This window comes from Bubalus bubalis, chromosome 3 (assembly GCF_019923935.1).
Source record: "Bubalus bubalis isolate 160015118507 breed Murrah chromosome 3, NDDB_SH_1, whole genome shotgun sequence".
Lineage (NCBI taxonomy): Eukaryota > Metazoa > Chordata > Mammalia > Artiodactyla > Bovidae > Bubalus > Bubalus bubalis.
Window position 1 is genome coordinate 132,457,349 of NC_059159.1, and position 21,403 is coordinate 132,478,751.

Consider the following 21,403-nt stretch of genomic DNA (forward strand, 5'->3'; position numbering starts at 1 on the left):
GCGTTTGGAGCCTGGGGAGAAAAGTGAAAAAGAAGACAAGGTTGCAGGCTAATCTAGTGATATTGGCTTTATCAGCCCTTCAGAGCTAGTATTCCACACCCAGACAGTTATATTCTATTATAGATACCCAAGTTCGCCCAGCAGTTGTAATAGAATCAGTGGGTTTATATTCAGACTCAAATTACAAACTCTATGACCTTGGGTAATTCCCTCACTTTCCCTGGTTTCCTTTGTGTGAGAGTAGTCCTTCCGCATATGACTAATAAATGAGGCCGTTTATATGGAGGGTATCTGAGCCCTGGAAAGCACCCCACAGATCGTGTGGCCACAAGTATCATAATGCTATCATAATGTTATGCATCTTTGTCACATTGAAACCACGGCCAACAGCTGGTATCTACGGAGCCCTTAATCCTTGATTCACTGTCTCCTTCTGTCCACTCCCAACTGTCAACATCCAAACCGGAAGACAAAGGGGTTGACCTGAAAAAGAAATCTGAAACACTGCGTTGGAAGCAAAGGCTTTGGATGGAGGCCCAAGGGATTTGGGGAATTCCCTCCCCCCCCCCCCCCACCACCGCATAGCGGGGGAAACTGGAGGCAAGAGTGTCCCCTGGTGGGCAGTTTAAGTGCTGCAGTCATAGGCAGAGGGTTACTTCGTTGGTGCTATTGTGTGCTGTGCTTAGTCGCTCAGTTCAGTTCAGTTCAGTCCCTCAGTCCTGTCCGACTCTTTGCGACCCCATCAACAGCAGCATGATAGGGTTCCCTGCCCATCACCAATTCCTAGAGCCTTCTCAAACTCACGTCCATCGAGTCAATGACGCCATCCTATCATCTCATCTTCTGTCGTCCCCTTCTCCTCCCACCTTCAATCTTTCCCAGCATCAGGGTCTTTTCCAGTGAGTCAGTTCTTCACATCAGGTGGCCAAAGTATTAGAGTTTTAGCTTCAACATCAGTCCTTCCAATAAATATTCAGGTCTGATTTCCTTTAGGATGGACTGATTGGATCTCCTTGCAGTCCAAGGGGCTCTCAAACTGTGGTCTTCTTCAACACCACAGTTCAAAAGCTTCAATCCTTTGGTGCTCAGCTTTCTTTATAGTCCAACTCTCACATCCATATACGACTACTGGAAAAACCATAGCTTTGACTAGACGGACCTTTGTTGGCAAAGTAATGTCTCTGCTGTCTAGGTTGGTCATAGCTTTTCTTCCAAGGAGCAAGCGTCTTTTTTTTCATGGCTGCAGTCACCATCCACAGTGATTTTGGAGCCCAAGAAAATAAAATCTCTCACTGTTTCCATTGTTTCTCCATCTCACTCAGTTGTGTCCAACTCTTTGCGACTCCATGGACTATAGCCCGGCAGGCTCCTCTATCCATGGGGATTCTTCAGGCAAGGATACTGGAGTGAATTGCCATGCCCTCTTGCAAGGGATCTTCCCAACACAGGGATCGAACCCAGGTCTCCCGCATTGCAGGCAGATTCTTTACTGTCTGAGCCACCAAGGAAGCATATTTATGTTGTTACCTCCCACACAAATGTTCTTAGATTTCTGTTGTTGTCCAGTCACTATGTTGTATCCAGCTGTTTGTGACTGCATGGATTGTAGTGTGCCAGGGCTCCCTGCCCTTCACTTGGGTTACATGTAATATTTTATGTAATATGTCTACAGGATTGATTCTAAATGCAGATGTCCCTGGCAGACAGCAGGGCCCCATGGGAATATCTGTGATCTCTTACATCCCAAACATCTGAATGGGCTTCTCAGGCCAGACCTTTTCCCGCTTAGCACTCTCTCTGAGGCTGGGATGCAATATCAGGATCAGAAAGAAGCACAGTTGCTCAATGTCACACAGCAGCCTGGGTGGGAGAGGAATGTGAGGGAGAATGGACACATGTATATGTATGGCTGAGCCCCTTCTTTTTTCACCTGAAACCATCACAACATTGTTAATCGGCTATACTCCAAAACAAAATAAAAAGTTTAAGATTAAGAAAAAAAGAATCACAGTCAGAAAGCATGTGTTGGATGCTCAATCACTAGCAAACATAGCTGTATGTTTAGCTAGTTGAATAACAGTAAGCAGTCTGTAATATGTATGAAATGGTCTAGTGGCTTTCCCCACTTTCTTCAATTTAAGTCTGAATTTGGCAATCAGGAGTTCATGATCTAAGCCACAATTAGCTCCCAGTATTGTTTTTGCTGACTGTATAGAGCTTCTCCATCTTTGGCTGCAAAGAATATAATCAATCTGATTTCAGTGTTGGCCATCTGGTGATGTCCATGTGTAGAGTCTTCCCTTGTGTTGTTGGAAGAGGGTGTTTGCTATGACCAGTGTGTTCTCTTGGCAAAACTCTAATAGCCTTTGTCCTGCTTCCTTCTGTACTCCAAGGCCAAATTTGCCTGTTACTCCAGGTGTTTCTTGACTTCCTACTTTTGCATTCCAGTGCCCTATAATGAAAAGGACATATTTTGGGGGTGTTAGTTCTAGAAGGTCTTATAAGTCTTCATAGAACCATTCAAGTTCAGCTTCTTCAGTGTTACTGGTCAGGGCATAGACTTGGATTACTGTGATATTGAATGGTTTGCCTTGGGAACAAACAGAGATCATTCTGTCATTTTTGAGATTGCATTTCAGATTCTTTGATTGACTATGATGGCTACTCCATTTCTTCTAAGGGATTCCTGCCCACAGTAGTAGATATAATGGTCATCTGAGTTAAATTCACCCATTCCAGTCCATTTTAGTTCGCTGATTCCTAGAATGTCGATGTTCACTCTTGCCATTTCCTGTTTGACCACTTCCAATTTGCCTTGATTCATGGACCTAACATTCCAGGTTCCTATGCAATATTGCTCTTTACAGCATCAACCCTTGCTTATATCACCAGTCATATCCACAACTGGGTGTTGTTTTTGCTTTGGTTCCATCCCTTCATTCTTCCTGGAGTTATTTCTCTACTGCTCTCCAGTAGCGTATTGGGCACCTACCGACCTGGGGAGTTCATCTTTCAGTATCCTATCTTTTTGCCTTTTCATACTGTTCATGGGGTTCTCAAGGCAAGAATACTGAAGTGGTTTGCCATTCCCTTCTCCAGTGGACCACATTCTGTCAGACCTCTCCACCATGACCCGTCAGTCTTGGGTGGCCCCACAAGGCATGGCTTAGTTTCATTGAGTTAGACAAGCCTGTAAAAATTGACTTAAAATTCAGTCTTAAATTGAAGAAAGTGGGAAAGCCACTAGACCATTCAAGTATGACCTAAATCAAATCCCTTATGATTATACAGTGGAAGTGAGAAATAGATTTAAGGGGCTAGATCTGATAGACAGAGTACCTGATAAACTATGGATGGAGGTTCATGACATTGTACAGGAAACAGGAATCAAGACCATCCCCAAGAAAAAGAAATGGAAAAAAGCAAAATGGCTGTCTGAGGAGGCCTTACAAATAGCTGTGAGAAGAGAAGCGGAAAGCAAAGGAGAAAAGGAAAGATATACCCATTTGAATGCAGAGTTCCAAAGAATAGCAAGGAGAGAGGGGAAATCCTTCCTCAGTGATCAATGCAAAGAAATAGAGGAAAACAGTAGAATGGGAAAGACTAGCGATCTCTTCAAGAAAATTAGAGATACCAAGGGAACATTTCGTTCAAAGATGGGCTCAATAAAGGAAAAAAATGATATGGACCTAACAGAAGCAGAAGATATTAAGAAGAGGTGTCAAGAATACACAGAAGAACTATATGAAAAAGATCTTCACGACCCAGATAATCATGATGGTGTGATCACTGACCTAGAGCCAGACATCCTGGAATGTGAAGTGGGCCTTAGGAAGCATCACTATGAACAAAGCTAGTGGAGGTGATAGAATTTCAGTTGAGCTAATTCAAATCCTGAAAGATGATGCTGTGTAAGTGTTGCACTCAGTATGTCACCAAATTTGGAAAACTCATCAGTGGCCACAGGACTGGAAAAGGTCAGTTTTCATTCCAATCCCAAAGAAAGGCAATGCCAAAGAATGTTCAAACTACCACACCATTGCACTCATCTCACATGCTAGTTAAGTAATGCTTAAAATTCTCCAAGCCAGGCTTCAGCAATACGTGAACTGTGAACTTCCAGATGTTCAAGCTGGTTTTAGAAAAGGCAGAGGAACCAGAGATCAAATTGCCAACATCCACTGGATCATCAAAAAAGCAAGAGAGTCCAGAAAAACATCTATTTCTGCTTTATTGACTATGCCAAAGCCTTTGCCTGTGTGGCATGACAATAAACTGTGGACAATTCTGAAAGAGATGGAAATACCAGACCGCCTGACCTGCCTCTTGAGAAATCTGTATGCAGGTCAGGAAGCAACAGTTAGAACTGGACATGGAACAACAGACTGGTTCCAAATAGGGAAAGGAATGCTTCAAGGCTGTATATTGTCACCCTGCTTATTTAACTTCTATGCAGAGTACATCATGAGAAACACTGGGCTGGAAGAAGCACAAGCTGGAATCAAGATTGCCAGGAGAAATATCAATAACGTCAGATATGCAGATGACATCACCCTTATGGCAGAGAGTGAAGAAGAACTAAAGAGCCTCTTGATGAAAATGAAAGAGGAGAGTGAAAAAGTTGGCTTAAAGCTCAACATTCAGAAAACAAAGATCATGGCATCTGGTCCCATCACTTCATGGCAAATAGATGGGGAAACAGTGGAAACAGTGGCTGACTTTATTTTTCTGGGCTCCAAAATCACTGCAGATGGTGATTGCAGCCATGAAATTAAAAGACGCTTACTCCTTGGAAGGAAAGTTATGACCAACCTAGACACATATTAAAAAGCAGAGACATTACTTGGCCAACAAAGGTCCGTCTAGTCAAGGCTATGGTTTTTCCAGTAGTCATGTATGGATGTGAGAGTTAGACTATAAAGAAAGCCGAGCACAGAAGAATTGATGCTTTTGAACTGTGGTGTTGGAGAAAACTCTTGAGTGTCCCTTGGACTGCATGGAGATCCAACCAGTCCATTCTAAAGGAGATCAGTCCTGGGTGTTCATTGGAAGGACTGATGTTGAAGCTGAAACTCCAATACTTTTGCCACCTGATGCAAAGAGCTGACTCATTTGAAAAGACCCTGATGCTGGGAAAGATTGAGGGCAGAAGGAGAAGGGGATGACAAAGGATGAGGTGGTTGGATGGCATCACCGACTCAATGGACATGAGTTTGGGTAAACTCCGGGAGTTGGTGATGGACCGGGAGGCCTGGCATGCTGTGGTTTATGGGGTTGCAAAGAGACGGACACAACTGAGTGACTGAATTGAACTGAACTGAATATGTGTGAAATAGCATCAGAATATAATGGAAAGTAAATGAACTCTGGAGGCTCAACTTCTATCTCTATCTTTAGTGGTGGTGGTTTGGATAAATTTCTTAAACCCACTCAGGAAAATGGAGCAGGTTTGGCAGGAGAAAGGTAGAGAGAGGTGGGTTTGTTTTTCGATTGAGCTGTCTGGGAAACATTCAAATGGAGATGTCCAGGGAGTACTGGGTAATTTGGATCTGGAATTCAGGATGGAGGTGGGAGCTGCCGCTGTAGGTGTGGGATTTGGGAGAAATGGTAGGTAACCTTCAGACAAGCCAAACACCACGACTATAGACACGTCCAGCCTTCAATGTCATCTCACAGAGTCCTTGGCTCTCATGCATTTTAGCACCCACAGCCCTCTAATCTGTCTACATAGATTTCCCATGTTTTTCCTCCAGCCTTCCAAATGTGGGGCTTGTCTCAAGTTCTGTCTCTTTGAGGGTACCTTCTTTTGCCTTGATTTATTTCTCCTCTAAACATTTATTGCATTAGTATCAGCCAATCTTCTAATTACCTCCTTGTGTCTTCTATCAGTTAAGATATGCATTCAGCTGCTATAACAAAGGTCAAAATAACAGTGGCTTACATGAGACAAATGTTTATTTTTCTCTCATATAATAGATAGGGTGTAAGCAGATCCAAGCTGATAAGGTGGTTTCCTAGTGCTGGGGACCCAGGCCTCTTCCCTCTTGTTGCTCTGTCATACTCTAAGATAGCTGCTACTGCTCCCACCATTTCATCTGTATTCCAGCCAGGAGGTGGAAGAAAAAGGAAGTGGAGGGAAGTTACCTTCCATTTAAGGCTATGTCTTTAAATGTTGCACACATCACTTCTGCTTATACCTCTTTTGTTGTTGTTTACTTACTCAGTCATGTCCAGTTCTTTGCAACATCATGGACCATGGAGCCCAACAGGCTCCTCTGTCCTTGGGATTTCCCAGGCAAGAATACTGGAGTGGATTGTCATTTCCTACTCAGGGCATCTTCCTGACCCAGGGATTGAAAGTCTGTCTCCAACAAGTCTCCTGTGTTGCAGGTGGATTCTTTACTGCTGAGCCACTAAGCCTTATATCCCTTTAACCAGAACTTAGCTACTTGGCAACCCCTAGCTACAAAGGACTCTGGGAAATATCATCTTTAGCTAAAAGGTTTTGTGCTTAACTAAAACTCTGGGGTTCTATTACTAAAGAACAAAGGAGGAAACAGATATTGGATGGTATCTAGAAGCCTCTACAGCATGTTCAGTGAATTGAATGATTTATATGTTCATAATGTACCTTTTCTAGTTTTTCCTGTAGCATATTTGGCTGAATAGGTACCTGTCTTACCCATAGTTTTATGATCTTGAAGATAAGGACTCTGTTTTCTGCATCCTTGAATTCCTCTGATTTTGTATATATTTTGAAAATGATACTGGTTGTACGTGCCCCCACAATGTTCGACCTAATTTTCCTCGTTAGTGTTAGTTGCTCAGCTGTGTCTGACTCTTTGCGACCCCATGGACTATAGCCCACCAGGCTCCTCTGTCCATGGGATTCTCCAGGCAAGAATACTGGAGTGCGTAGCCATTCCCTTCTCCAGGGGATCTTCCCTACCCAGTGATCGAACCTGCATCTCCCACATTGTTGGCAGATTCTTTACTATCTGAGCCACCAGGGAAGCCCCTAATCTTCCTTAATACTTATTAATTAAAATTAAGTTGACCTACAAGAGAGTGGCTAGGATTAAACAGAGGGATTCTTTTTCACCATGGCCATATCCCCTGGCTGACAGAAATTCTTAGGGTCCCTGATGTCAGAGATTAGATGATCCCTGCCAGGAGTCAGATTTCTATCCACATATAAGGGCACTTTCTTCCAGAATGTTCTGATTCCCAAGGAGCCAGGTCAGAGCCAACTCTTTAATGCAGACTTTGTGGGGCCATGCAAGGAAGCCAGATAGCAACCATTCACTCATTTGTTCAATCAACAAACAGTATTGAGCCCCTTCTCCATGACAGGCACAGGGTGTATCAGAAGCACACGCGCGTCTGAGGCAGACATGAGGCTGATTGTTTAGATGGGACAACAGACAGAGAGTAAATGCATTATGATAGGGAAGTCCAAGATGCTCTAGGAGCAGGTCCTGGGAGACCTGAGCTACAGAGAATGTCCAGGGTAGGTGCCAGAGGGCCCAGTGAAGGATAGGAAACAGAGGCCACCAAAAGAAAGGCTCTCAAATCATCCTACCCTCTCCTTCTCCCACTGAGTCCAAAAGTCTGTTCTTTATGCTCTGTCTCCTTTGCTGCCCTGCACGTGTATGCCTATAGCCGATTCATATTTGATGTATGGCAAAAACCATCACAATATTGTAAAGTAATTATCCTCTGATTAAAGTAAATGAAAAAAAAAAAAAAGAAAGAAAGAAAGGCTCACCTTTGGCCCACTGAAGTCCTAATTTCGGATTCCAATTTCCTGGGCCCTAGGGTTTCAGGCAATTAAGCTGGGCCTGTGACGGGAGGAAGCAAAAGCTACTGACGTCTGCATGGGAAGGAAGCAGGTCTGACTGAGACCAGATTATGAGGACGGCCCCAGAGGGACTAAATCAGAAAGCGCTCTGAGGTCTGTAGCCGAACTGCGGGTATATCAGCTTTTCCTCCAGTGGAATCTGGACTGTGTCACTAAGACCACATCCTTCTATCAGGATGACTGGGATGGGGGGTGGGGAGGGCTTGCCAGAGTCTAAACAGAGAAAAAGGAAGGCAGAGGGACTTCCCACGGAGCTTTCTCTCCCCAGGTTGGGGGAGGTGGGAATGAGGAGAAACAGCTCAGTCTGAATTCTCTCTGTTCTCAGGAGCTGGCCACTGAAAAAACGAATCAGCCTCTCTGGGGGCACAGAGTCAGAGGAAAATGCAGACAAATGTGGTCAAGGGTGTGCCACAGTCAGAACACTCAAATATTCTGTCTGCTGACAAGTGCCTGAAAAGGCAGTTATATCTGTCCATCCACCTCCCACCTCCCTGGCATCTTGTGTTTTTTTGCGTACCCAGTCACATCAGTTTTGCCTGATTCTTTGCGATCCCATGGGCTGTAGCCCACCAGGTTCCTCTGTTTCCAGAAGGATTTGGAAGCAGGGGATTTGGAAAATGGGATTTCCTAGGCAAGAATACTGGAGTGGGCTGCTATTTTCTCCTCCAGGGGATCTTCCCGACCTAGGAATTGAACCTGCATCTCTTATCTCTCCTGCATCAGCGGGTGGGGTCTTTACCACTAGCACCACCTGGAAAGCCAGCATTCTGTTTGCTCACAAGTGCCAAAAAGGCAGTTATGTCTCTCCATCCACATCCCACCTCTCTTACTTCATATTTATCCCCTCTGGATGCTTTACAAAACATCCCTTTTAAGCTTTTTTTCCCCCAGGAAATAAAGAAAACAGTGTCACCTAACAGTCACCTGATTTGTGTGAGGACATGAACTCCTCGTTGAGTATTCAGTGGAAGTAACCCAGGACCGGGGGAGGAGTCTGGGGTCTAGTCCCAGTTCTGGCACTAACTTAATGGGTGGCTGCCATCTCTCTGACCCTCGGACTCTTTCTCTGCAAATGGGAACAGTAAAATGCTCTGCCTCGGATGGAGGTCGTGCGTACACAGTGAACTCATACAAAAGGTCAAAGGTTGTTGTTATATAGGTAGAAGGGCTTCCCAGGTGGCACAGTGGTAAAGAATCTACCTGGCAGTGGAGGAGACTCAAGAGATGCCACTTCGATACCTGGGTTGGGAAGATCCCCTGGAGAAAGAAATGGTAACTCTTTCCAGTGTTCTTGCCTGGAAAACACCATGAACAGAAGGGACTGGTGGGCTGCTGCCCATGGGGCTGCAAAGAGCCAGACATGACTGAGAAACTGAACACACACACACACACTCACACACACAGAAATCTGTATGCAGATGGATCCTTGCTTTGTAAAGCGTAACAGTTTTTAGAAGCCAGGACCAATTCCAGCTAGAGAATACAGCAGCCATACCTGTGAGTAAAAACTGCCAGCAGTATCCTGTGTTTATAGCAACCAGCTGGTTGCATTTTCAGTAAATAGTATATTGAGGCACATACATTCAATGGGGATATAATGTAGCAATGAGAATGAGCACACTTAAATTCCACCCAACCTCACAGATGAATCTCACAAACATCAAGTTGAAAAAAAGAAGCAAGTCACTAAAGAACGCATGCTAACTAAAAACAGAACTACTATATGACCCAGTAATTCCATTACTGGGCACGTACGCTGAGAAAACCATAATTCAAAAAGACACATGCACTCCCAATGTTTCATTGCAGCACTATTTACAATAGCCAGGACATGGAAGCAACCTGAATGTCCTTCAACAGAGGAATGGATAAAGAAGATGTGGTACATATATACAATGGAATGTCACTAGGCTATAAAAAGGAATGGATGGACCTAGAGTCTGTCACACAGAGTAAAGTAAGTCAGAAAGAGAAAATATATATCAACGCATATAGGTGAAATCTAGAAAAATGGTACGTGTGTGCCAAGTCTCTTTAGTCATGTCCAACTCTGTGCAACCCTATGGACCATAGCCCGCCAGGCTCCTCTGTCTGTGGGATTCTCCAGGCAAAAATACCAGAGTGGATTGCAATGCCCTTCTCCAGGGGATCTTCGGACCCTCTGTCTCTTTCGTCTCCTGCATTGGCAGGTGGGTTCTTTACCACTAGCGCCACCTGGGAGTCTAGGTATCTCTTAGAAAAATGGTACAGATGAACCTATTTGCAGGGCAGAAACAGAGATGCAGACGTAGAGAATGGATGTGTGAATGGGAGGGTGGAGGGGGGCAGGATGAATTGAATTGGGATTGATGTATATACACTGCCATGTGCAAAATAGCTAGCTAGTGGGACTTTGCAGTATAGTGCCGGGAGCTCAGCTCCATTCTCTGTGATGACCTAGAGGTGTGGGATGGAGGTCCTAGAGGGATGGGATGTATATATACATAGAGCTGATTCACTTCCTTATATAGTGAATACAAAGAATACAAAATACATAAGCCACTATATTTTATAGTGAATATAAAAGCCAACACAACATTGTAAATCAACTATGCCCCAGTCGAACAAAATAATACATGTACTATGAGTCTATTTATGCAACATCTATCACCAGGCAAAATTAAACCATATTGTTGAGGGATGTTTCCATATGAGTAAATCCATAAAGAGAAGCCTATGAATTATTATCACGGAAGTCAGAATAGCTGGTATCTCCTTTGGGGAAGGAAGGAAGGAAGAGGTCTGAATTCTTGGAGGGCTTTGGCGAGAAGGGCTTCTGGGAGCTGGCACCCCCTACTTCTTGACTTGGGAAGGTGTACATTTGTGTTTGTTTCGCAGTAATTACGTTGTGTGTGTGTGTTATATGTATTTTCTGGATATATGATCTAACCTACAATTAAAAAAACATAAAAAGCATTTGAATCAATAAAGAACCACTACAAATTAGAATAATAACCTCAGAGATCTACCTCCTTGATTTTATAAAGAGGCTGAAGCCCATAGAGGATACAAAGCTTGCTCAAGTTCACCTAGCGTGTCTGCAGAAGACACACCTAGTCACACTGCAGAAGAATGAAGTCCAACAGCTCCAACTCGGATCCTCCATCATCTTCCGTCTCTCTGAAGAGGCCTCTTTCTGGATGGTGGGATTTGGGAGCATAGCTATTATGCCAGGGAGTTAGTTCCCTTGTTTTGTGAAAAAGGAAAAGGGCAAGTTGGTGGACTGATATGGCGAAGACCTAGTATAAACTGATGAGTACAAACACTTTTTTAAAGGATTAACATGTTTATTAATTTAAAACTGTTAAACACAGTACATGTTAATATAATTATATTATCCCAAACAAAACAAAACAAAAAAAAACAGTTAAGAATGGCATTGTTTCACATTTTTGCAAAGTTCTTCAACATTTGGTTTAATAGAAGACGGCTAGATTTTCATATCTGTGTACACAGTCTGTGGCAATACATTGTTTTAATAAGTATGTGAAAAAAAATCTGTGCTCACATAGATATGTAGCTGTAAGAAGAAGCAGTATTTTAATAACATTTTCAAACAAGTATGGATATTCTTTTTTTACACTAAGATTTTTTATTGGAGTATAGCTGCCTTACAAAGTTGTGTTAGTTTCTGCTGTACAGCAAAGCTATACATCTATATATATATCCTCTCTTTTTTGGATTTCCTTCCCATTTATGTCATAGAGCACTGAGTGGAGCTCCCTGTGCTATACAGTAGGTTCTATTTTATATGTAGTATCAATAGTGTATATATATCAATCCCAATCTCCCAATTCATTTCACCCTCTTCCCCCTTGCTGTCCATACATTTGTTCTCTATGTCTGTGTCTCTATTTCTGCTTTCCAGATAGGATCATCTATACCACTTTTCTAGATTCCATATATATATGTTAATATACAATATTTGTTTTTCTCTTTCTGACGTAATTCACTCTGGGTGACAGAGTTAGGTCCATCCACATCTCTACAAATGACTCAACTTCATTCCTTTTTATGGCTGAGTAATTACAAACATTTTCAAATGGAATCTTTAAAGCTTTAAATATGCTCCTCCATGTTTTTGGAGAAGGAAATGGCAACCCAGTCCAGTACTCTTGCCTGAAAATCCCATGGATGGAGGAGCCTGGTAGGCTGCAGTCCATGGGGTCACAAAGAGTTGGACACGACTGAGCGCCTTCACGTCACTTCACTTCTCCATGTTTTATCTTCATAATGACAAAATTATGGGGAAAATAATACCAGAAATCTCTGGCCACCCTGAGGTCTACAGTTTGACTCATGTTCCATCGGATTTGCAGATAGTATCAAATGAAGCTAGCTTCAAGGGCCAGGGTAGGGGGTGGGGGGAGGAAGGACAGGGAGCCAGGAAGTCTGCAATTTTATTGACTTATCCACCTGGCCTAGGTGAGACCCTAGCCCTGGGACGGTCAGGAAAGGAACCTCTGCTATCTCTCTGAGAGCTTTTTTGTTTTGTTTAGAGGTCAATTACTTCCCATTTGGGAAACTTGTGAACATTAAGAGGTGACTGGAGTGACGGGACTGAACGATGCAGATAAGAGACTGATTGCTTACAGAGCGGCTCCCTGGTGAAAGCCCTGCCTTGGATAAGCTGCTCTCGGTAAGACACACAAAAAGGGGCAGCTTTCAGTGCGAAGGAGAGATTCCAGGACGGAAGATGGGCAGCTGATGGGGTGGGCTTGATGAGCTGAGAGAGGGATGTGTTTTAAAGTGATCCTGACAGGATCACTTAAAGTAGGGAGATGGGAACAGAGAGTTTTCCTTTGCTCTCCTTTCCTTTTGGAAAGAAATCTTAGTGTCCTGTGAATCTCAAATTTCCAAGCTCTTATCTAAGGGAAAAAATCACACGGGTTGCACATGGGCGAGGTTTTGTTATGGGTTTTGCTTGTTTGCTGGGGCCAGTGAATATGCTTGCTACAGCAAGCCAGACAGCAAAACAGAAAATGTCCCAGGTCAATGGAGTATCTTGGGTGTCTGTGAAAACAAGACCCACTCCTGCCTCCCGCTCTCCCTTAGCCAACTGAATGCAGCTTACAAAGTCGCAGAAGCTGCCCTTGAACTGCCTCTCCCACTACTAGAAAATATGAGTCAAGCTTTGGTATGTGCTGGGTTACTTTTCTTCATCCCTAAATCCTAGACCTTCGTCAGTAAGCAGTGTCTTTCCCCCAGTCACCAGGCGAATCCACCTCCTCTAAGCACCTCTCTAGGCATCCCAGCTCACACAGGATTTTCATTCTTTCTAGAGAGCTTACTGTCTGTCTGCCCTTGACATGTAGCATATCCCACCTTGTATTTTTAGATGCCCTGCTCATGTTAGTCTCTGGCATGCAGTTAGATAATAAATTCCTTAAGGGCAGCAGCCAAATCTTATTTTCTCTTGTGTTCCATGTTCAGCGATAAGTGAGATACTAATGATTGAACTAAGCTCCCGTCCTCTTCACTTGCAGACTTGACCACAGCCATCGCTCTCCCTCTGGGTGTTTCCATGTGGCACAAAGCCTGGAGGGCGCTGGGAGGCAAGGTCTATTCAGAACAACACTGCTGTACACTGGAAACTAATTCAACATTGTATTGGGTTGGCCAAAAATTCCCATACAATCTTACAAACTTTTTGGCCAACCTAATAAATCAACTATATATCCAGAAAAGAAAGAAACGAAAAGAACACCTGTCTGGTAACCACTCGTTGGGTTGCAAGAGAGTGGAGGGTGAAGAGAATAGCATTTACTAATTTTCTACTCTGTACCAAGTACCTTGCTAGATCCGTACAAGGATGACTTATATTTCTAGGTAAGAACTTTACCCAAAGAAGAACAAAAGAGTCTTAAAAATTAACATATAGTAGTCTAGAATCTGATCTCAGGGAAATTTAATACAACTTGTTAACAACTGAAGGCCAGAGAGATGGTTGTTCAGTGGCAGTATAGAATTTAACTCAACTGTCATAAATCTAAGGCCAGTGTCCAAGAGTAACTTTTCCTCTTGTAAGGGATAACTCCTGCCCCCAAAGTGAAAGAAGAATGACAACACTCTGACAGATTTCTCATAATGGTGATTTTAATTGTAGTCGCTCTCTTTTCTAGTCTTAGCTTAATTGACCAAGGAGTATTTATTGAGAGTTCCCAATTTAAAATATACAGACCGTACTTTTTAATCCCAGGCATATAAGACTGACTATAATTGAAAGACCCCACAGGGTGGTTTCTAAACACACTTTTATTAACAGATTTTTATGGAGAAATAAAAGAGAAAAGGGATGGAAGCAAAAAGAAGAGAATGTAAGGAAATTCTAGTAAAGAGAAATATGAGTAATTACACTTGTTCTTAACTTACACGTAAACTTTAAGAGATACAAGCTGTCAATAGTCAGGCATAGTTTACATAGTACCAAGCAGTCTGTGTTTTCCACGTTGGTAAAACACACACAGACACACGGACACACACACACACACAAAACTAGGGCAAATTCAGAAATGAGAAAATGCAGGGCTGGTACAATTTAAATATTAGAATTCATTAAATAATAGAAGTTAACTTTTGATACGGAGAAGGCAATGGCAACCCACTCCAGTACTCTTGCCTGGAAAATCCCATGGACGGAGGACCCTTGTGGGCCGCAGTCCATGGGGTCGCTAAGAGTCGAACACGACTGAGCGACTTCACTTTGACTTTTCACTTTCATGCATTGGAGAAGGAAATGGCAACCCACTCCAGTGTTCTTGCCTGGAGAATCCCAGGGATGGGGGAGCCTGGTGGGCTGCCGTCTATGGGGTGGCACAGAGTCGGACACGACTGAATCGACTTAGCAGCAGCAGCGGCAGCAACTTTTGATAAGTTAGTGGTCCAGGGGATGAAAATGCATACTTTTTCATTGTCTTAGGGAAAAAAAAAAGATATCCAAGAAAAAAAGAAATGAGTCTTATTTTCCTACTAATACCTACCAAAGACAACTTATTTGATACCCATGTCCCCATTAATAAAATGAGTTTGTTTTCAGTCTTCAGTGAGCGTGGTTTCAAACATATTTGTGCCTGGGGGAGTTATAATTTCTCCTAAAGTTCAGGTTTCCTGCCCATTATGTTAGGACAACTGGAAGCTCCTTACCTGATGGGAAGTTTAGAAGCCTGCTACCTTCTGAAAGAAAATCTATAGGAGCAGGCTGGGAAAGGGGTGGAGAAAGGTAACCCCTCCAAGAGCTGAAAGCAAGTTTCTCTCTCTAGGGAATTCGCTGTGTACTGAAGATTAGAACTTCTGGGTTTCATTTTTACTTTATTCTAAGCTCTTTAGCGGATATCGAGAAGTGGATAAATTCTAATGGCATATACACAAGACAAACACACAGACACATATATTTAGGCTGAGCTGAAAACAGGAGATAAGATGCACTTACAGTGAGGGAAGAACTAGAGAGTGGTGGATACCTTCTAGAGAACAACTGTGGCTCCAGAAAAAAAGCGCTCGCCTAGATTAACACTGAGTCCCACGGAGTGTAGCCCTGGAAGGGGGTGCTCAACGCAGACTAACCCCCACAGGAGCATGTGTCTCGCACAAGTCTTCTTTGCTCCTCGGTCCTCCTCTTCCAGGCTCTTCATCCCTCTCCCCTGGCTCATCTCATTTTCTCCTTCTTTCCCGCCTGTTGCCTTTAATTGAGGGGTCGAGACCCTCTACAACAACCCCATCATCTCGCCATCCTCCGGGGCTGCCGCACACAAATAAAAGAGCCTCGCAGCCCCTGGGGTTGAGGCCTGAAAAGTCTCCTGCCTCAGTACTAATCTGACCCCCGAAACTGTCAGCCACCCTCGGCTTTTCTCCTTCCCGGGTGTCGCTGGGTGGGCGGCTGGCGGAGGCCAGGGTTTGCGTCTTTTGGGAGGAGATCGCCGACAGGGCCTTCAGCTGGATGGCTGCTCGGGGGGCAATTCGCAGTCCCAGGCACCGCTCGGGAGAGAAGTGCCATCGGGTCGCCTGCTTCCTCCTCCGCGGCGGTCCCTCATCCCAGCCGCGACCGGACAGCGGGGAGGCGGGACTGAGCCTCTGGTCAGGGTGGCATATCCGAGATAAGACGCCTCACCAGGCCCTGACACCCTGCAGTGTGGCGGGCAGAGGGCTCTGAGGGCTGGCGCTCGGCCCACCTGCGCCGAAGCCCGAACTGGCCTGGGGGACTGGGGGTGCGGGGCCCGGGGGTGCGCCCGCGTAGCCGCCGCCGTAGCCGGCACAGTAGGGAGCGCCTGCGTAGTGGCCGTAGCAGGAATAGGGCGCCGCTGCGGCCCCGTAGGGGCCGGGGAAAGCGGGAGGGCTAGGTCCCAGGCAGGGCTTGCCATCGCGCACCAGCACGGGCACCGCCACCCGGCGCGGCGCTAGGGGGTGGCCCGCCAGTTCCAGGGACTTGTCCTGGCGCTGTCTCTTGCACTTGTAACGTCGGTTCTGGAACCAGATCTTGACCTGCGTCGACGTGAGCTGCAGCGCGCTGGCCAGATGCTCGCGTTCCGGGGCCGACAGGTACCGTTGCTGCTTGAAACGCCGCTCCAGCGCCAGCACCTGCGCCTGCGAGAAGAGCACGCGCGGCTTCCGCCGGGGCCGTGCAGTGGGATGCTCCGCGCCATCCCCGCGCGCGCCGCCGCCGCTGTCCCCTGCGCCTCGCTCAGGCACCCGGGTCCCGCCGCCGGGGAACGAGGCTCCGCTGAGGACGGACTCTAAAAGTACAGGAAGGAACACCGTCTGCGCCAAAGGCTCACCGGAGCGATTTTTCCAAGGGACGCCCCTCCTCCCTGGTAGCCTTCACCTTGCACGCCGGTCTCTTCCTTCTGCTTACCCTCTCACCCCGTCCCAGGTCGCTCTAAATGTTCCTTTCCCCCAAGTTGTCTCTTTTGTACCCGTGGTGATGATTGGTGCTAGTGGTTTAGTCCCTAAGTCGTGTCTGACTCTTGCGATCCCATGGACTGTAGCCCATCAGGCTCCTCTGTCCATGGGATTTCTCCTGGCAAGAATACTGGAGTGGATTGCCATTTCCTTCTCCAGGGGATCTTCTGGATCCAGGTGTTGAATTCAGGTCGCCTGCATTGCAGGCGGCTTCTTTACCGACTGAGACACCAGGGGAGCATAATGCAAGTTATGACTCTCTCTGTTTCTCAGTGTACAGCCGATTCCCCAAAGTTAGACTCTTGATCAAGACTCTAAGCTTCATTTTCTTCTTAGAATGTCTGTATCTGAGCTATTCACTTTGACTGCAATTCTCAAGTGTGGGTAAGTTTGGGGAAACATTTACTGCCAGTCTATAAGATAGAGATTAACTTTAGATTGCTCATAGTGAAGAGAGAGAGCGAGCCTGGTTATCTATTGTGGCCCCTGCTTCTAATGCAAGTGCTGGGGCTCCAGTGCTACCCACCTTTACTGACATCCTCGCTTCTTTTATCATCAGGGACCCACCCCGTGTTTCTCGAACACGATGCTTTGTAATCCAAATTAACAAAACAAAATAATTTTTGGCTCCTGATTCTTGGCTCAGAAACTAAGGTTCTCTTTGCAAGTATATAAATTTGAGATCCACATTTGGCTCTTTTTTTAAAAAGTGGGCTCTTTGCTCTTTGGGACCTCCCTGGCAAGCAGGTAGCATTGGCTCCTCCCTGACTTCCTGTTTGGAAGAGGCAGAGCTCCTCGAATATCACCCCAGGGCAGCTGTGCCCAGCCCGGCAAAATGCAAGCTTCCTTTCCTTTTATCGTACTCTCTCCTATTTTGGCAAAGCTCTGTTTTTACCCAAGGATAAGAAGGGAGGCTTCCCAGGTGGCTCAGTGGTTAAAAAAAAAAATTTGCCTGCATTGCTTGGCAGTGCAAGAAATGTAGGAGACTCGGTTTCTATCCCTGGGTCAGAAAGATTCCCCTGGAGAAGGAAATGGCAACCCACTCCAGTATTCTTGCCTGGAGAATCCCACGGACAGAGGCGCCTGGCAGCTGACAGTCCATGGGGTCGAAAAGAGTCAGACACAACTGAGTGACGGAGCAAGAACAAGCAGGGAGGCAGTGCTAAGTTTTCATGAAATTCATGAGAGGAGAAAACCGGAACGTGGAGTGATGCGTGTGCGTGGTGAGGTAGAGCACGATGCTCCTAATTACAGCCAGTGCTGTCGGAACCGGCTCAAATCCACAGCCAGCTGGCACAGTCTCCCGCGGGATGGAACTGTTTGGCATTTCAGATTGAGGAAACAAGACCTTCCCTCCGCGAAGCCTGTGTTCAGACAAACTGAGAACATCTCTCCCCACAAAGAGGAAAAATATTGACAAGGGTTTGTTTTCTTAGCAAATCAAAATGTAACTACTGGCCTTCAGTGACTCTGTGGAGCCAGCAAGACCCCATTTGGGAGTTGCTGACCACTCAGGCCGAGGGACTTCAGGCCACCTCAATCCCTCCTGGTCACAGTTTGGAGTCCCTGTCACCCTGTGTCTCCCTCCTGGTCACAGTTTGGAGTCCCTGTCACCCTGTGTCCCTGAAAGCAAGGTGGGGATGGCGGAGGAGCACAGAGTCCCCCAGGAGTGTCTCTTCCACATGTAATCAGTGGCTGCCATGGCCCCTGGGCTTTGATCCTGGAGCCAGACCAGGCCACTTCTCATTGTCACTGCCCCAGGTGTGGCAGCAGAGGAGGAGTGCACTGCAGTGTCTTCAGCTTCGAGGTGATAGCAAGAGTCAGAGGAGTGTGACGCTTCTTCAGCAAAGCCAAAATGAAAGGTCAGTTGGCTGAGCAGCACTGGGGGAGTTGAGGGCTTAGAGTCTGCTGCAGAATATTCACAGGTTTCTTTAAGAACACAACAAAGTATACGTTTCTCCAGGCTCCTGGCTGTTGTTGTGTTGTTGTTCAGTCACGTTGTGTCTGACTCTTTTCGACCCCATGGACTGCAGCACTCCAGGCTTCTCTGTCCTTCAGTATCTCTCAGAGTTTGCTCAAACTTCACTAAACACATGATGCCATCCAACCATCTCATCATCTGTCATCCCTTTCTCCTCCTGCCCTCAATCTTTCCCAGCATCAGGATGTTTTCCAATGAGTTGACTCTTCACATTAGGTGGCCAGAGTGGAGTTGGAGTTTCAGCTTCAGCATCAATCCTTCCAATGAATATCCAGGGTTGATTTCCTTTAGGATTGACTGGTTTGATCTCCTTGCAGTTCAAGGGACTCTCGAGTCTTCTAACTCCAAACTAGCATCTTTATTTTCTTCATGTGGTTAGGTTGAGGCTCAAATAGAGTGGCTGTGGCATAGCCTGGGTGAGGAGACCTGACCTGTGAGGATCATCCTGAAGCCCCCAGACCTGCATGAAGGCTGGGAACTGAGACGCAGAGTTTGGCAAGAGAAAGAGTGGCTTTTTCATCCCTCAGACTGTTGAGTCTCCCCTGCCAAAGCTTCCCGGATGGCAGGAGCCAACCCATCACAAGCCCTCTCCACCTCTTCCCTCCCTGCAGCTGGACGCAGATCCCTGGGTCTGTCTGCCAATGCACAGGTTGTGCCTTTGGAGACCAGACGCTGAGACTCTGCTGAAATCTTCTGTCTCCCAGAGCAGCTAAAACTCGAGCTGCCCTTACTGAGCTGCAGTCAGAGGAACTACTGGGCTGGCCACTCAGCAAGCCCCAAGAAAAGACTGGGCTGGGACTGATCCCAGAGCCTAACAGAGTTTCCTCTCCCAAAGCGCCCAGCTGCTTTGATGGCTACACTTTTGGCAGATGGTCTAGGGTAGAGAGAGACAAGGAGATGGCAGGAAAAGCTGGTGGTGATGAAGCACAGCTAAGATACTGCAGAGGGTCTTGCTGTAAGAAAGAAGCTATGCTCTGTGATGACCTAGAGGGGTAGGATGGGAGGGAGGTTCAGAGAGAGGGGATATATGTATACTTATGACAGATTAACTCTTGTTGTATGGCAGAAATCAACACAACATTGTAAAGTAATAATCCTCCAATTAAAAATAAATTTATAAAAAGGAAGAGAAACTGGAATTTCTGGGAACTGCCTCAGTGAGTAGGGGGGAATGTGTTTCTGGGAATCATGTAGGACAGGCTGTGGAAATCGTGAGCCCCCAAGATTCAGGACCTTGTTTTCGTTCAGATGTCTGGAGGGGATGGTAGAGGGGGCTGAAAGCCCAGTCCTTCTGACTCTTCTAGTGAAGAAAAATAGGGCCGGGAAGACCAGGAGATGAGTGTCCCCTACAAACGCCAATTGGTAATGATCTAACCCCACTCCTTGGTCTCCCTGTAAGATCCAAAACCCCAGCTCCTACTCACCTGGCTCACCCACCGGTTTAGCGTCCATCTCTGTGACTAACTCACAGGGACCCCCGGAAGGCTCCGACGCTTCCTGCCTTCTGTCTTCGCTGTCTGCGCTCCGGATGCTGGGGACCTCGGACCCTCGCTGTTCTGGGACCGGTCGCAGGTACTGAAAGTTTTCCGGGCTCCTCGGTGTCCTCTGGAGTTGCAAGGCATCCGGGCCGAGATGCTCACGCTCCAGGCTCAGGATGTCATTGACCGAAAAGGGAGTGGAGGTGACGGGGTTCAGTAACATCACAAAGGCGGAAGGGGCGGGGCTGGGGCGTCCCTGGTCCCCACAGAGCGGAGCGCCCAGAGCTTTCCGTTTTGTTGCTGCAGACCCCGCAGACTCAAGATCTGCGACAGACGCCCAGCGTCCCGGATTGCGCCTTCCCTCTGGACCATCCTTGCCAGACGACTGACCCGGAGAACTGAGTGACAAAACCGCGGAACCCCATTGGTTCTTGCAGAATCCACGTGTTAACTTAGCATCATCCCCTCCCGCCAACCGCCCACCCGCCGCAGTCCTTTCTTCTCTGCCCTCCTAATTTCTCACCAACCTCCAGCCACTTTCCGGAAGGTTTGGGTTTTCAAAAGCAAGGAAAAGGGGAGAGAGGGTGCGCGCGGCTCGCATGTAACGTGAATACATTACAAACCAGAGCTTCCGAAGTCAACCATGGGTCCCTCGGGACTCTCCTAGAAAGTGTGCGGAGATGGGGGTGGAACCCTTGCTCTGCAACCCGAGTCGGTCCCTCGCGACCTGGCTGGAAAACTCTAGAGCGAGACCTCTGGGCACGCGCAGAATTGGAGCTGAACGCGGGAGTCTTGGTGCGCGCACAGTCGGGGCCTAACGGCTGGGAGCTCCTTCCAGGGAGCAGAAGCTGGATCCTGGAGGAGTGAGTCTTGACCGTCCACGGCCAAGACTGATGTGGAACTGTCTCATTTATAGCCGAGTCGGGTGCGGGAAAGCGAGACCTGCCACTTCCCAGGAGGGACCTCTCAGCCCTGGAGCTAAGAAAGGCTCCGAGGGAGACTCTGGCCTCTTAGCAGGCTCGCGAGTGGGTGGAGAGGAGGAAAGGAACAGCTCTCGCCCCGGTGTAGGTGCCAGACAGGGGCTCACTTTACCTTTCACGACTCTAAGTTCCTTCTTTTCCTCCCCTAATTTATCTTCCCCAAAGTTGT

The 21,403-nt window shown here is 46.5% G+C and overlaps 1 protein-coding gene across 1 annotated transcript; it reads right to left on the minus strand.

The window, feature by feature from the left end:
- Positions 1 to 16,003: 16,003 nt before the first annotated feature.
- NKX2-6 (NK2 homeobox 6) lies at positions 16,004 to 20,477 on the minus strand. Its single transcript, XM_006069543.4, has 2 exons — positions 20,201 to 20,477; positions 16,004 to 16,629 (listed from the first exon to the last, which is right to left on the minus strand). Exons 1-2 carry the CDS (start codon positions 20,475 to 20,477, stop codon positions 16,004 to 16,006), a joined length of 903 nt encoding a protein of 300 aa, XP_006069605.3.
- Between the last annotated feature and the right edge of the window lie 926 nt (positions 20,478 to 21,403).

Coding starts and splice junctions, on each gene's coding strand:
- NKX2-6 (XM_006069543.4), bottom strand. CDS start 20,477: ATGTTACTGAACCCCGTCACCTCCACTCCCTTTTCGGTCAATGACATC. Junction 16,630..20,200: donor TAAACCGGTGGGTGAGCCAG/GTGAGTAGGAGC, acceptor CTGTACTTTTAG/AGTCCGTCCTCAGCGGAGCC.